This window comes from Rhinatrema bivittatum, chromosome 5, assembly GCF_901001135.1.
Source record: "Rhinatrema bivittatum chromosome 5, aRhiBiv1.1, whole genome shotgun sequence".
Taxonomy (NCBI): Eukaryota; Metazoa; Chordata; class Amphibia; order Gymnophiona; family Rhinatrematidae; genus Rhinatrema; species Rhinatrema bivittatum.
In genome coordinates, this window is record NC_042619.1 from 79,685,927 (window position 1) to 79,701,752 (window position 15,826).

At 45.2% G+C, this 15,826-nt stretch overlaps 1 protein-coding gene across 3 annotated transcripts in view; it reads right to left on the reverse strand.

Annotated features, from left to right (window-relative positions):
• CENPJ (centromere protein J) overlaps positions 1–15,826 on the reverse strand; it is a 363,081-nt gene that overhangs the window by 160,166 nt on the left and 187,089 nt on the right. For all 3 annotated transcript variants that reach the window (XM_029602492.1, XM_029602491.1, XM_029602493.1), the window contains one exon: positions 15,380–15,545. In XM_029602492.1, coding sequence (XP_029458352.1) covers positions 15,380–15,545 — 166 coding nt within the window. The remainder of the gene's footprint in view (positions 1–15,379; positions 15,546–15,826) is intronic.

A 15,826-nucleotide genomic window follows, 5' to 3' on the forward strand; every position in this document is an offset into this window, starting at 1 on the left:
AAGAAAATGTGGTAAAAAGAGGGAGTACCTCCTGTCCTGGGAGGGTTTTGGACCCAAGGAGAACAGTTGGGAACCTGCCGCCAACATCCTGGACAAAGACCTTATCAGGCAGTTTCATGCTACACATCCTCGAAGAGGAGGGGTACTGTTATGACCGTCAGTCGCAGACGGCTATGACCGATGCAATTCACTTCACGTACTGCTCTACTCTCGTCTCCGGGCCTACTTGTGGCTCAGGCTAGCCACTACTGCCGCATTCCTCCAGGTTCCCAGGACTTCTCATGGCGTCCGGGATGCCACCGCTACCACCCACGCTGGCTCTGGGCCTTCCTAGGTGTGCGCTCCACCAGGCCAGGCCAGGATTCTTAAGCACCGCCTTTGCCCCTTGCTAGCTGACTTGGCAATGAGTTCCTTCACTACTGATACCTGCTCCTGGCTTCTCTGACCCGTGGTTCTCGTATCGGTTCTACCACCTCTGGACTCTGCTCGGGTACCCACTCCTCGGGGGCCCTGCCACGCTCTTGTGTGAGACTCTGTCTCCTGGCTTCCCCCGCTCCTCAGGCTAGCCCTGTGCATCCCAGAGCTCCTGCCTACCGGCCTCCCCAGGGTTGCCCCTTGGAACCACCTTCTGCTTGGAGTTTGGACCCATGCTTCCCCGCTCCTCGGGGTAGTGCCTACGTTCTACAACAGAGACTGTACCTGCCCCTCCCTGCTCCTCGGATAGCGCCTTCGATCTACACAGGGACTGTACCTGTGCTTCCCCGCTCCTCGGGGGAGCGCTTCCATTCTGCTTCAGTGACTCTACTCAGCACCCCCGCTCCTCAGGATAGTGCTCTTGTTTCTCTGCCAGAGATTCCATCGTGTGCGGCCCCACTCCCTGGGGTTGCTTTAGTCATTTCTGCAGAGATTCTTCCAGGCTTCCCTGCTCCATGGGTTGGCCTACATCACCACGCCAGAGCCACTCTTGCTGTGCAGCCCCACCCATCGGGTCACTCTCCGCTGCGGACCTCCAGAAGTTCCTGTCTTGCGCTCCTCGGGGCCTGTCCAGCGCTTCTCTCTCTCGGAGTTTCCTGATCTGGTACGTGCCTCTCCAGTTCAGCGAGTATACTGTGGGTTCTCCCAAAACTGTGTCTCTCAACCAGCTCCTCAGGATCCCCCAAAGTACTCCCTTTACTACACCTACGATCACGTGGCTGGTACTCAGGACGCTCCATTCCTCTACACTACTGAATCTCCTACCACAGCTGCCCTCGCCTCCCGACGGTGTCGACCTGTGAGGCTTCTCCCCACAGGTGGTACCAACCCTCACCTCGGGTCAATGGACCATGAACCCACGAATCCTAACAGTGGGGTGGCGCTTTATGTCTGGGATGGCATAGAGTCCAACAAGATAAAGATCCTCCATGACACTAAATGCACAATCAAAACTTTTGGGTAGAAATCCTTTGTGTGTTGGGGAAGAGTATAGTGATAGGAGTATACTAGTGTTCACCTGCCCAAAACGGTGAGTCAGTCAGTGAAATGCTAAGAGAAATTAGGAAAGCCAACAGTAATAATGGGAGATTTCAATTCCCCCAATATTAACTGGGTAAGTGAAACATCAGGGCATGATAGAGAGATAAAGTTCCTGGATGGAATGACAGTTTTATGGAGTAATTGGTTCAGTAACCAACGAGAGAGGGAACAATCTTAGATCTAATTCTCAGTGGAGCGTAGGATTTGGTGAGAGAGGTAACAGTGGTGGGGCCGCTTGGCAATACTAATTATAATATGATCAAATCTAAATGAATGACTGGAAGGGGGACAGTAAGAAAATCCACAGCTCTAGCACTAAACTTTCAAAAGGGAAACTTTGATAAAATGAGACAAATAGAAAAAAAATGAAGGCGCAGCTACAAAGGTAAAAAGAGTGCAACAGGCATGGACACTGTTAAAAAATACCATCCTAGAAGCACAGTCCAGATGTATTCCACGCATTAAGAAAGGTGGAAGAAAGGCAAAACAATTACCGGCATGGTTAAAAGGTGAGGTGAAAAAGGCTATTTTAGCCAAAAGATCTTCATTCAAAAATTGGAAGAAGGATCCATCAGAAAAAAACAGGATAAAGCATAAGCATTGGTAAGTTAAATTTAAGACATTGATAAGACAGGCTAAGAGAGAATTTGAAAAGAAGTTGGCCATAGAGGCAAAAACTCACAACAAAATTTTTTTTTTAATGTATCCGAAGCAAGGGTTCAGAGTCCAATCTTTGGCGCAAGCTGGGAAATCAAGATCTGCTTTGATCCTTCAGCCTATCTTTAGGCTTCAGTGCCAAATGAGTCAATGTTTCATTCTGTAACTCTTGCCTCTAGCAGTCAGTATAGTCCTTATGCAGAGTGTGCCTTCAGTGCTAATTCAGTTACAGATTTTCTTCATTTTTTCAGGATGAGACGATAGTCTTATCTTGCAAATCTTGAGGGCCCTGGCAACATCCTTGAATGGATGCCACAGTGGGATACATCGTGATCCTCACCCAGACACTTGTAGCAGGTTTTGTGATGGAACGTTTATACATATTTTCTGCATGCAGACCAGGCAAAACTTGAAGCAGCTAGGCATCAGCTTCCTTTCTTAGAAAGCCCCATCCCATTACTAGCCAATTAAACTCTCCCCCTTTTATTGCTCCCTCCCTGTCTACAGATCCTCACCTCCATTAGAATAACCTAGAAGATCACATCCTAAATTCAATCACAGTCCCCTATTGAGAATTAAATGTCTGACTCTAGGTGCCAAGGTCTGAACAAAATTTTTCCCAAATAGCCAGAAATAAACATTGGTGTTTGAAAGTACTTTTAAAAGCCATGTTCTCCATTTGCATCATATCGTGTAATAAACCGCACCATTGCCAAAAGGAAAGCACAGCCCCACCCCTCCAATTCTGAAGTATGATCTTTTTACACAGAACACATGCCTTTCGGGCAAAGTGTCCATCTCCCTGCGTCCTAAAGAAAAATGAGGGAAATTGTTCAAATAACATAGGTTATGCAGTTCTGACCACATCCGAAGTTATCACTGCCGATACATAATTAGTTATTTTCGACCACAACAAATGAACTGATGGACAAGTCCAAAAGGCATGCGAAAACGTACCTGTTTCAGCTGCACAATGCACACAGAGTTCCGTGTTGGAGATACCTGCTTTATGTGCTTGAACTTGTGATACAAATGCTCCTTAGAAATGGAGAAATTACTTATCTGATAATTTTGTTTTCCTTGGGGTAAGACAGATGGACTCAGGACCAGTGGGTTATGCTCCCCTGCCAGCAGATGGAGTTGGAGCAAGCTGACGTCACGGTAAATATAACCCTGCAGTAACCCCAGCCTGCCAGTATTCTCTTCAAAAGCAACTGTGGACAGACTAGCAAAAAACTTGATTAAAAACAGGCAACCATAACCGTACTCAACCAACAATAAACACTGAACTCAAATAAGAATCTAGGTACCCCAATCCAGGGACTGGTTGAATACTTATCAGTAAGCCATTGGGACCCGCAGTCCCACAGGAGGACTATTGACACACTCATCCGGCAACCAAGGGCAGGAGCTAAGTCCATCTGTCTACACTAGGAAAACAAAATTATCAGGTAAGTAATTTCTCCATTTCCTAGCACGTAGACAGATGGACTCAGGACCAGTGGAATGTACCAAAGCTACTCCCCAACAGGGTGGGAGGCTGCCTGCAGTCCAGTCAACACTGCATGTGCAAAGGCTGCCTCCTCCCGGGCCTGCAAATCCAGACGATAAAATCTGGGGGAAAAAAAGTGTGTAAGGAAGACCACGTCGCAGTTCGGCATATCTCGACAGAAGGCAACAATCGAACCTCTGCCCATGACATTGCCTGAGCCCTAGTGGAATGAGCTCGAACCTAAGTAGGCAACAGCTTCTCAGCATCCACATATGTGGCCATGACCACCTCCTTAATCCAGCAAGCTATTGTAGCCCGTGAAGCTGAAGTGCCCTGGAGAGCAGGTCCAGGAACTGGCAACAAGCTGAAGTCACAGCCAGGAGCAGAAAGAAAATCACAGACTTGCTTGAGTAATGAACAGGCTTGAGTTGGAGTTGTCAGACGTTCAGTAGCAGATGGGCAGAGCAGCCTTCGGATTCTCATGAACAGCTTCCTGCTTCTCAGCAACATCTTTTGACGGGCCTCAGGGGTATGGTATAAACAAATCTTTGAAGAAGTCTTTTCTGTTCCTTCCCCTTGCTTCAGGTTCCCAACTGCTATATGGATTAGGACTCCTGTCTTAAACTCCAAGGCTGACATAAATTTAAGCCCTGCTCAGGGTCTTGCCCCAACATTACCCCATCTATCAGGGGCGACCTCTGGGCATCTGGAACCTGGCTTGAGGAAGTATTTCCTGTGAAACTCAAGTCATTTCATTGGGTGGTTGTTGTTGTTGTTCTCTTTCAGTTCCCTGGAGTGCTCTTCAGGACCATATCCCTTCCAGTCTACTAGATACTGTACATCAGAGTTTTTTTGAGCCCAAAATGGCATTCACTGTGTATTTCTCATGAACCTAGAAGAACTGAAGAAGAAAGAAGGTATCTGGATCTGACTTGGAAAGGGATTTTTTTGTGATTGATTTTAACAGAGATACATGGAACATCAGATATATCTGGAGGGCTCAAGGAAGCCCTAGTTCAAAACTAACTGGGTTTATCTGGTGTGTGATTAGATCAACAATACCTTGGACTGTATCTTATTTGCAACATGCACGAATAGACTTCAGATCCTTCACTACTAACCATATTTTCTGACCCACCGCATATGCTGGACAGACTTGTCTTTTACAGTCAGCTTGGAACTTTATAGGACCCTCTTTGCAGCTTCCAGTTGCTACTTCAATTCCTCCTGGATCTGCTAATCTAGTCGGAAAACCCCATGTTTAATAAACTTGAGGATCTGGTGTTACAACTCCTCCAAGAATAGGGAGGAGGAATTGTAGCACCAGATCCTCATGTTTATTAAACATGGGGTTTTCCGACTAGATTAGGATATCATCAAGGTATAATACCATGAACAGGACAAAAACATTCCTAAAGATATCCCTGATCAGCATTTGAAATGTAACAGGGCCATTTGCAAATCCAAAAGGCATGACAAGGTCAAAATACCCAAAATGGGTCCAGAAAACTGTTTTCACTCATCTTCCACTCTTAATACAGATGAGGTTGTAGGCCTCTCTCCCCCCATAGATCACAATTTGAAAGAATGTGGGCTTCCCAAGCCCAATTCAAGAATTACAGGATCAAGGGCTGGAACTCCGAGCATGGTTCAGTTGCAAAATTAAAGCCTTCTTGGGGGTTTATTCTTAGATCTCAGAAAATACTGTGCAACAGAGTTCTGAAGGAAATGTTTTCTCACTGGGCCAATCTATTTGAGGATTCTGCTTCCTGAGCCAAGTGTGGGATAACCAAGGAAACCTTCAGGTTGGAAACACACTCCACTCTTTCATACTAGATTCCAGCTTTATTAATCACAAGCAGCATACAAAATAGTAGACTGCTTACCTCCAGCAGTGTACACAGCACTTACTTCATGACAGAGAGGATTTCAGGAGCTGCCTTCTCCTAGAGACATGGGGCCTCCTGTTCCCAGCTGAGCTTTGCATCTTATCCTACCCAGCAGGGTCCTGTCCACTGACCTCTCTCCCTCTTTGGGTTTTAAGGTGGCCCAGGATAGATACTTGGTGCCATACAGATTACAGAAGGGGTATAGAGCCACTCCTTTACACCAGAGGTTTTCTAGAATGATGGGCAAATGGGTGGAAATGAATGAGTCCAAATGTTATAAGCTCTTACAGAGCTGTACTTGAGCAATGTTCCATCAATGGTTTCTGCTAAGTTTGGGAGAGACATTTTTGTAGGGGACCTGGAGTGTATCTGCCATGACAATGTCTATAAAGTTGGCACTCTTTCCCAGGTCCACAATGGCACTCTACTCTAGGCCTTCTTGGAGACTGGTGAGGAGATTAAATTGTAATTCCACCCCCAAGGGGGAATAATGTGGGAGTTTGAGTGCCTCAGAGGCTGACGATATGAGCAAAAGAGCTTGACACATGCAAAGCTCACTTCCCCCATCTGGGGGGTCAGGTTTAAAGCATAGTGCCCAGTTTCTCTACAATACAGGTATCGGTTCAGGCCCTCAGGGGTCAGTTACAGTTGACCAGAAGCCACCTGCACAGGTTTTGAGAGTGGCATTTCTAGGGGTACTTTCTCTACAAAGATTAAGTTCATATAGCCTTGCTGCTTACTTCATTCCTTCTGCCACTCATTCAAACAAGAGTCAATTTTAATGCAAAGGTCAATAAATGCATTCAGTTCTTCAAGAGGATCCAGTCAGCCAAAAAAGGCAGCAACTGTCTGATCAATTTTACTTTACAAAACACTGTTCTTGCTACAGATGTCACCTGTTTCTCAAAAGATAAAAGTGGACTCCAATTTTACACCCATGAATTTTACTTCTTCTGCCGCTAACAACTTCTCTCCCCTTTTAAAATAGGATGAGAAAATTTTAAATCCATACCTAATCTCAACAATCTGTTTTATAAGAATTCTCTTAATCAATAAGCCACTGATAACAGATGTTCATTCAATTGTAATACAACCATCGATTCCCAACAAGGCCACTATCTAGATATCATCCGCATAAGTAAATGGGATGAACACAAAAGATCTTAACAACTTCCCTACTGAAGATAGAAAAATTAAATAGGAACGGCGACTCCTATTCAATCTCTCTCTCAATCTCTATCTCTCTCTCTCTCTCTCTCGATAGATAGATAGGATAGATAGATAGATATAGAGAGAGAGAGAGAGATTTGGCCTCTGTTTCCAACAGAGGCCAAACCAGGCCACAAGAACCTGGCAATTATCCAAACACTAAGAAGATCCCATGCTACTGATGCAATTAATCACACAGAAGGTAGGCGCCGTCCACGAGTAGGAACATTATCAACATGACACTGGAGAACTAACAGATATCGAGTACCTGTTTAGGACACAGCACAACCCCCCCCCCCGTAGCCCCTGAAGCAGGCACAAGAGTGCCGAAACATGGCCCATGTCGGGCAGGCAGACGCGATTCCCGCGAGAAGCAATTGAGACGGATGCCCTGATAAGTATTGACAAACAAGTAGCGGGTCGCCTCATAAAAACGGGGAGATAAGGGGATCTTTTTAGATAAAAAGGAAATGAAAAAATAGAAAAAACACGAAAATCTACATTGAATTTGGATAATAAAGATTAATAGACGGGGCTAAAAAGAAGGACACCCACAAAATTGGCTGTCCTTGAATAACAGCCACCGTACATAAGTAATACCAGAACACAAGCGTCCCTTGTATTGGTATATGTTATAGAAGACTGATGCAATTAATAGCAGTGGCTATTCCCTAAGTATAATGATTAATAGCCATTAAGGGACTTCTCCTCCAAGAACTTATCCAAACCTTTTTTGAACCCCAGCTACACTAACTGCACTAACCACATCCTCTGGCAACAAATTCCAGAGCTTTATTGTGCGTTGAGTGAAAAATAATTTTCTCCGATTAGTCTGGATCAGTCCAGACAATGGGTTAAGCCCCCGTTCCAGCAGGTGGAGACAGTTCAGAATTCTGAGGCTAGCCCATATAAGGACAGAAACCTAACCCGGAACCCTCAGTATTCAACTGTCTCCAGCAGCTGGAACATCTCACTCTCTCGGTTCCCTGTTTAGCTTGCCCTCTCTGTCTATGCTATTCTTTGGGGCAAGCTCACGCAAGTACCTTTTTTGTCTACTTCATATTAATAAAAATAAAAAAAATAAAAATTCTCACTGACTGTGTTTAGGGCAGACACTTCTGTCTCCCTCGCTCTTGGGGTTCCTAGGGGGGCTTTGCCCCTTGATTATTATCAGCCTAGGTTCCCTTCCCGGTGACCTGTGTGGGTGATACTGGTGGTGCCAGTCCCTCTCCCCACTGCTGCCGTGCCCCGAGTGGTCTATTCCTCGGATGTGCCTTTCAGGGATGAATTTCATTCCCCTGTCTCTGTGAGGAACTAAAACTTTTTTCTGTCACTTTTTCCACAGAGCTTTGTTTTTCATACAGTTCTTTAAAAAAAAAAAAAAAAAGAACTAATAGAGAATATTTACTAAATTTAACTTTAAGGCAGCAGTTTTATTATTTGAGGAGAGAGCGGGGTTCAATCTCCCGCCTAACTCCTTTGGAGCTCCCAGCTCAGCTGTTTTGCTTAATTACATCGCGGCTCCTGCTCTCATGCCGCGGCCATTGTGCTGCACTGCTTGTGGAGAGTCGGCCTCCCAGCTCTCCCGTGAAGGGGTTTGTTCTCGGTGCCTTTCGAGGGGTGAAGGTCCCTCTTTTGAATCGCCAGCAATTAAGCCTCGGGGAAGGACTCCCCGCCGTGCTGCCAAGGCTTTTTCGTCGCAAGATCGCGTGGCTGCGACGGCCATCTTGGATTTTTCTCTCCCTGCTTCTCCGGATGCAGGGGACTCGAATTTTTCGCTTTTTGCGCCCGATTTGAGCCCGGTTCACTCTCGGGGTGCTGGCTCTGACCCCCCCCCCGCGCGAAAAGGTTCGGCCCGGGCCCGTTTTTTCGTCGGATTTTGTACTTTTAATGTATGATTCATATCTGGCCAGTCTGCAAGGGATATGACCCCCCTCCTATTGTTCCCTCCTCTCCAATTCCACCTAGGCCTTCCTCTGAGAAAGTTTTGGACCTTCAGGGCCCCGTTAGGGTTTGCATGGTCCCGGGGGCCCCCCCTCCCGCCGCTGATCCCCCCCCTCCAGTGGACCCTCGCGATTTTGGGGGATGATGAGGATTCTACTCCCCCTCCCCTAGAGGGTGATGATCCCGCGTGTTTCTGCGTTTATTTAGGAGGGAAGAATTGGAGCCTCTTATTCCCTTCGTTCTTCAAGAACTGGGAATTGACCCTCCCCCAGACGATTCTGTCACTACAGCTATGATTCCAAACGCGGACCCAGTCCTGGCGGGACTCAGGGCCTTACCGCGTTCCTTTCCTTTTCATCCCATACACCGCTTGCTCCTCCTCAGGGAATGGGAGTCTCCTGAGTCTGGACTTCGTGTTGGGAGAGCTAGGGATAAGCTATATCCTCTCCCTGAGGACTGCTTGGACATTTTAAAAATTCCCAAGGTGGATTCGTCTGTCACAGCTGTGATAAAGCGCACTACCATCCCAGTGGTGGGTTCGACTGCTTTACGGGACATTCAAGACCGTAAGCTTGAATTTTATTTAAAGCGCATTTTTGAAGTTTTGGCTCTTGGTGTCTGAGCAACAATTTGCAGCAGTCTTATGCAGCGGGCAAGCCTTAGGTGGATGCAGCAGTTACTCAGCACCCAGGACCTCCTGTCTGCACAGGCTGAGCAAGCTGAACGTTTGGAGGGTGCTATTGCTTATGGGGCGGATGCTCTGTATGATTTGCTTCGACACCAAGCTAAAGCTATAGTGTCAGCGGTTTCTGCCAGACGTCTTCTCTGGTTGCGCAATTGGTCTGCTGATGCTTCCTCTAAGGCTCGGTTGGGCAATCTTCCTTTTAAGGGTAAGTTGCTTTTTGGAGAGGACCTGGAGCACCTTATTAAGTCCTTGGGTGAAAACAAGGTCCATAAGCTGCCAGAGGACTGTCCCAAACATTCAAGGTCTTTTGGCCCGTCTCGTTCTCACTTCAGGGGCAATCGCAGTTATGTCAGCAGAGCCTGTGGTTCCTTTCCCAGGGGAGGAGTATCCAGGTCCCATCCCTTTCGTGGATGCCGTGGTTTCCGAGACGGCCATCAGCAGTCCACTTCTTCTAGGTCTACCCCACAATGAAATGCGGCCGGTCCATTCCTCCGCACGAAACTTAGGTGGGCGTCTTTCCATGTTTCTCGAGGAGTGGGCCAAGATCACTTCCGACCTCTGGGTCCTCGACATGATAGAGCATGGCTACACATTAGATTTTGCCAGACACCTGTCGGATCTCTACATCGTTTCCCCTTGCAGCCGTTCCAAGCGGCCTGCGATTTGCCACACCTTGCTCAATCTTCAGGAATTGGGGGCAATCGTTCCGGTTCCAGTTCACAAAAGGGGCGCCGACCAATATTCAATTTACTTCGTTGCTCCCAAAAAGGACGATTCGTTCCGTCCCATTCTGGATCTCAAAAGGGTAAATCGGGCCCTCAGGGTTCCCCGTTTCAAGATGGAAACCCTGAGAGCGGTGATAGCGGCGGTTCGTCCCGGGGAATTCCTCCCTTCTCTGGACCTGAAGGAGGCTTACTTCCACATTCCCATTCGTCAAGATCATCAGAAATTCCTTCGTTTTCAGATTATAGGTCAGCACTTCCAGTTTCGGGCTCTCCCATTCTGTCTCACCACTGCTCCCAGCATCTTTACAAAGATCATGGTGGTCGTCGCAGCAGCTCTTCGCCGGGAAGGAACTCTGGTCCATCAACGACTGGTTGATAAGGGCCAAGTCCGCCGCTCTCTGCTCCCTTGCAGTAGACAGGGTTTTAGCCCTTCTCACGTCTCTCGGCTGGATAGTCAATTTCTCCAAAAGCACTCTTCGACCCTCTCAACAACTAGAATTCCTGGGCGCCCTTTTCAACACTCGAGTTGGGAAAGTTTTTCTTTCGGACTCACGAACACTCAACTTGATCAATTAGTTGAACACTTTCATCACTCTCCCGCTTCCCACGGCGTGGGATTACCTCCAGGTTCTAGGAACTATGGCTTCCACGATCGATCTTGTTCCTTGGGCGTTTGCTCATATGCGTCCTTTACAAACAGCTTTGTTGTCCTGTTGGAAGCCAATATCCAAGGACTATCAGGAGATTCTTCCTCTTTCCGCATCTACCATCGCCAGCATTCAATGGTGGTTTTCCCCGGCTCACCTTCTCAAAGGAATGCCTCGACTCCCTCTTGGGTCATAGTAACGACGGACGCCAGCCTCTCCGGCTGGGGGGCTCTCTGTCAGTCTCAAACCACTCAAGGGTTATGGTCCCCTTCCCAATCCCGATGGCACATCAATCGCTTAGAAGCCCGAGCTGTTCGTCTGGCCCTCAAGCTTTTTCTTCCTCTGATTCGTCACAAAGCTGTCCGAGTACTATCAGACAATTCCACCACTGTAGCTTACATAAACAGACAGGGCGGAACTCGGAGCCGTCTGATGGCGATAGAGACCAGCAAGCTTTTTCTTTGGGCAGAGAGACACTTGGATTGTCTGGTGGCTTCCCACATAGCGGGGAGGGAGAATGTTCAAGCCGACTTTCTCAGTCAGCATCTCGATCCCGGCGAGTGGGAGTTATCGAACGTCGCGATGGATCTAATTGTGCACAGGTGGGGTTTCCCTCACCTAGACCTCATGGCTACGCTAGCCAACGCAAAGGCTTCACGGTTCTTCAGCCGGTGGAGGGAGCATTGTTCAGAAGGGGTGGACATGCTAGTTCTTCCCTGGTCCTCCGGCGTTCTTCTCTACGTGTTCCCTCCGTGGCCATTAGTGGGAAAAGTCCTTCGGAGAATAGAGCTCCATTGCGGTCCGGTCATTCTCGTGGCTCCAGAGTGGCCTCAGAGACCATGGTTCGCGGACCTGGTAATCTCTCGGTGGACGGTCCTCTCCGTCTCGGTCATCTACCCCCCATCTTCTGCGCCAAGGTCCTGTATTTTCCGATCAGGCGGATCACTTCTGTCTAGCAGCATGGCTTTTGAAAGGCGTCGTTTGAGACGCAGAGGATATAAAGATGAAGTTATTGCCACCCTTCTCAGGGCTCATAAGCAATCAACTTCCATTACTTATGTTAGGGTTTGGAAGGTTTTTGAGGATGTATGTGAAGAGTTGGGCGTTTCGGCTCGTTCGCCCTCTGTGGCGGTCTTACTTTCTTTTCTTCAGCGTGGCCTTTCTAAAGGTCTCTCAGTGAGCTCTCTGCGTGTTCAAGTTTCTGCTCTTGGTTCACTTTTAGGCACCATCGAGGGTCGTCTGGTCGCCTCTCATCCTGATGTTGTTCGTTTTCTAAGAGGCGCTAAACATCTGAACCCGCCTGTTCGGTCTATTTGTCCTTCGTGGAATTTAAACTTGGTGCTTCGTGCTCTTTGTTCGGCTTCGTTCGAACCTCTTCGTCGTGCCACTCTTAAGGATTTGACTCTTAAGACTGTTTTTCTGGTTGCTATCTCTTCTGCCAGGAGAATTTCTAAGCTCCAAGCTCTATCCTGTAGGGATCCCTTTCTCCGTTTTTCGGATTCCAGTGTCTCTCTAAAGACTGTTCCTTCCTTTTTACCTAAGGTTGTTTCATCTTTTCATATTAATCAGTCTGTTGAACTTCCCGCTTTTTCACCGGAGGAGATCTCTGCCTCCGGTAACGATCTCTGTCGTCTTGATCTCAAAAGGATCTTGTTGCACTATCTTGAAGTTACTAATGACTTTCGTCTCTCTGATCATTTGTTTGTCCTATGGAGTGGACCCAACAAAGGTAAGCAAGCTTCTAAAACTACTATTGCTCGCTGTCTGAAGGAGGTGATTTCCTCAGCCTACATTTGCAAGGGCAGGCCAGTTCATGAAGGTCTGAAAGCCCATTCTTTGCGTTCTCAGGCGACTTCTTGGGCGGAGTCTCAATCTGTGTCGTCTCAGGAGATTTGTAGGGCGGCTACTTGGAAATCTCTTCATACCTTTGCTCGTCATTACCGACTCGATGTTCAGGCTCCAGTTTTTGGTTCCTTTGGTCGTCAGGTTCTTCGAGCGGGATTGACTGGATCCCACCCTTTGAGGAGAAAGCTTTGGGACATCCCATGGTCTGGACTGATCCGGGTACGTACAGGGAAAGGAAAATTAGTTCTTACCTGATAATTTTTGTTCCTGTAGTACCACGGATCAGTCCAGACACCCGCCCGTTCTTCTCTTATCCGCTCGTTTTTTCCTTCTTACAGGAATTTTTGTCTTTTTCTTGATCTCCTGCATCATATGTTTTTTGAAGTTCACTGTTAAGGTACCGGAAGCATCTTTTGATGATCAGGGGTAGTTGTACAAGAGCGCTTAGTTACACAGTTCTTTTGTTCCCAATTGTTGGGTTATTTGGATATTTTTATTATATTTATTACTTATTCTGGTACTTGCTTAATCTTATACCTTTCTGCTTTGACAATAGTTATACTGAGTGTTCCAGGGTAGGTTCTGTCCTTATATGGGCTAGCCTCAGAATTCTGAACTGTCTCCACCTGCTGGAACGGGGGCTTAACCCATGGTCTGGACTGATCCGTGGTACTACAGGAATGAAAATTATCAGGTAAGAACTAATTTTCCTTTAAATGTGCTACTTGCTAACGTCACGGATTGCCCCCTAGTCCTTCTATTATTCGAAAGTGTAAATAACCGAGTCACATTTACTCGTTCCAGACCTCTCATGATCTTAAACACCTCTATCATATCCCCCCTCAGCCATATCTTCTTCAAGCTGAACAGCCCTTACCTCTTCAGCCTTTCCTCATAGGGGTGCTGTTCCATCCCCTTTATCATTTTGGTTGCCCTTCTCTGTACCTTCTCCATCGCAACTATATCTTTTTTGAGATGTGGCGACCAGAATTGTACACAGTATTCAAGGTGTGGTCTCACCATGGAGCGATATAGAGGCATTATGACATTTTCCGTTTATTAACCATTCCCTTCCTAATAATTCCTAACATTCTGTTTGCTTTTTTGACTGCTGCAGCACACTGAGCCGACGATTTTAAAGTATTATCCACTATGATGCCTAGATCTTTTTCCTGGGTGGTAGCTCCTAATATAGAACCTAACATCGTGTAACTACAGCAAGGGTTATTTTTCCCTATATACAACACCTTGCACTTGTCCACATTAAATTTCATCTGCCATTTGGATGCCCAATCTTCCTTTGTGATGTGCTATTTATTTTATGCTGGTGTGCTATGCATTCTATGTATTCAATTTCAAACGTATTTAATATATAACATTTACTTTCATTTACTAATTATTTACTGTTTATTTCATATTTATTTGTTTCCCTGCAAAATTTTACTAATTTAAATATACTCCCCACTCCAACATCACAATTGGTTAGCTCAAGATCTCTCATTAGCTTTGAGAGACCAAGACTTTAATTTCCGTTTGCTTCTAAAATGACAAAAAAAATCCTTCCAAAAAATTGTCCAAATAAAAGCTTATGCAAAAGCATGCAGGGCTTTTGCTTTAAGTACACAATTTTGTACCATAGCCTTAGTTTTTTACTTGCATGCATTTTTTATGAAGTCCTTTCCCTTCAAGAAATTACAGGAAATTAAGTTATTTGTACAATTTTGAAATATTACATTGACAAGTATATCAATTTATAAAATAAAATGAAAAAACGATGGCTGCACTATTTCAATTCAGAATTAAAATGACATTTCACAATTAATTTTTTAACTTGTGTTCTACTTGATGGCTGATTTTTATAAATAGTAAAACCTATATTTATAGTTTATATACTTAAAACCAATGTGAAAGAATTTCAATAAAAATTTACTTTTTACACAGTGACATTTGAAACTTTAAGCAAAAATATGCAAGTCTGCCATATAATTGCCACAGAATTTTGAAAAATCTGCTACAGGAAACCAGAGACTATGGCTATAATTAAAAAAGTTAATGAAATAACCACTAAAAATTTTATATGACAAAGAACGTGCTAGTCAGTCTCTGAATGCAAAGGTGCCGCTATTCACTCCGAATGCCTTCTTCTGTATGGATTTGCTTCAAACCATGAAAAATAATTGCTACCTTGAAGCTGAATCAACAAATTTACACTTAGCTGCATACTGAATAAAGAAAATCTCAATCAAAAGAAGAAATTGTTCTTTTAGAGGACAAACGTGAAAGTTATTTATACATTTAAATTAGCTGACTGCAACTACCATTCCCGCAATAGAACTAAACGCATGCGTGGTGTTCTACATTTAACCACATTTAACAGTGGGACTCTCAGGGCTGGGGGGAGGAAAAGTACACATATATCTCATTTTCCAATCTGGGTGCATTACTGATCATAAAAATTCTAGCCACAAAAAAAAAAAAAAAATCAGGTGCAAAAGTCTGTGGGTACTTGTATCTGCTGCAATTTTCAAAGGGAAAGTACTCAAATACTTTCTTTGAAACTTGGTGCAAAGTTTGCAGGCAGAAAGTACTTATGGACTTTTCTCTATAGTGGCGAGTCTGAAAATTGACCCATAAAAAGATACAGCGCATATAATAATGAATTTAAGATTCTTAGTATTATAATAAAAATACATTCTGAGAACTATCCTTTAATAGTTCACAAATCCTCAGAAACAAAAACTACAGATCATAAAAATCTCTGCGATGATCACCTGAATTTCATCACGTTCTTTTTTATCTGGAATTGCTCTTGCTGCTGTTGCATACTTTTCAAAAATTTTTCGTTCCTTCTGAAGCTTTTTCATTTCTTCTTTTTTGAACTCTTCGATTTTAGCCAATTCTTTTGTTTTTTGCTGTTCAAAATCTGTAACCTCTTTTCTGAAATTAGAAAACAATGAGTCTTACTGAAGATCTGAAAAATAAAAAGACAGTTTCTGAATCTGAGCTGCATAGGGAAAGGTAACACCAAAACAGAACTACACACAATCCGGGTGGTACTAGTTACAGGAGGGAATTATGGTCAGATCTATCCTTATAAAAGCATAAGAAATATTATGCTAGGTCAGACTAATGTCCGTTGAGCCCAGCATTCTGTCTCCAACAGTGACCAGTCCAGGGCACTTATACATACTCGACAGATCCCAGTAGGAACTTTGTTA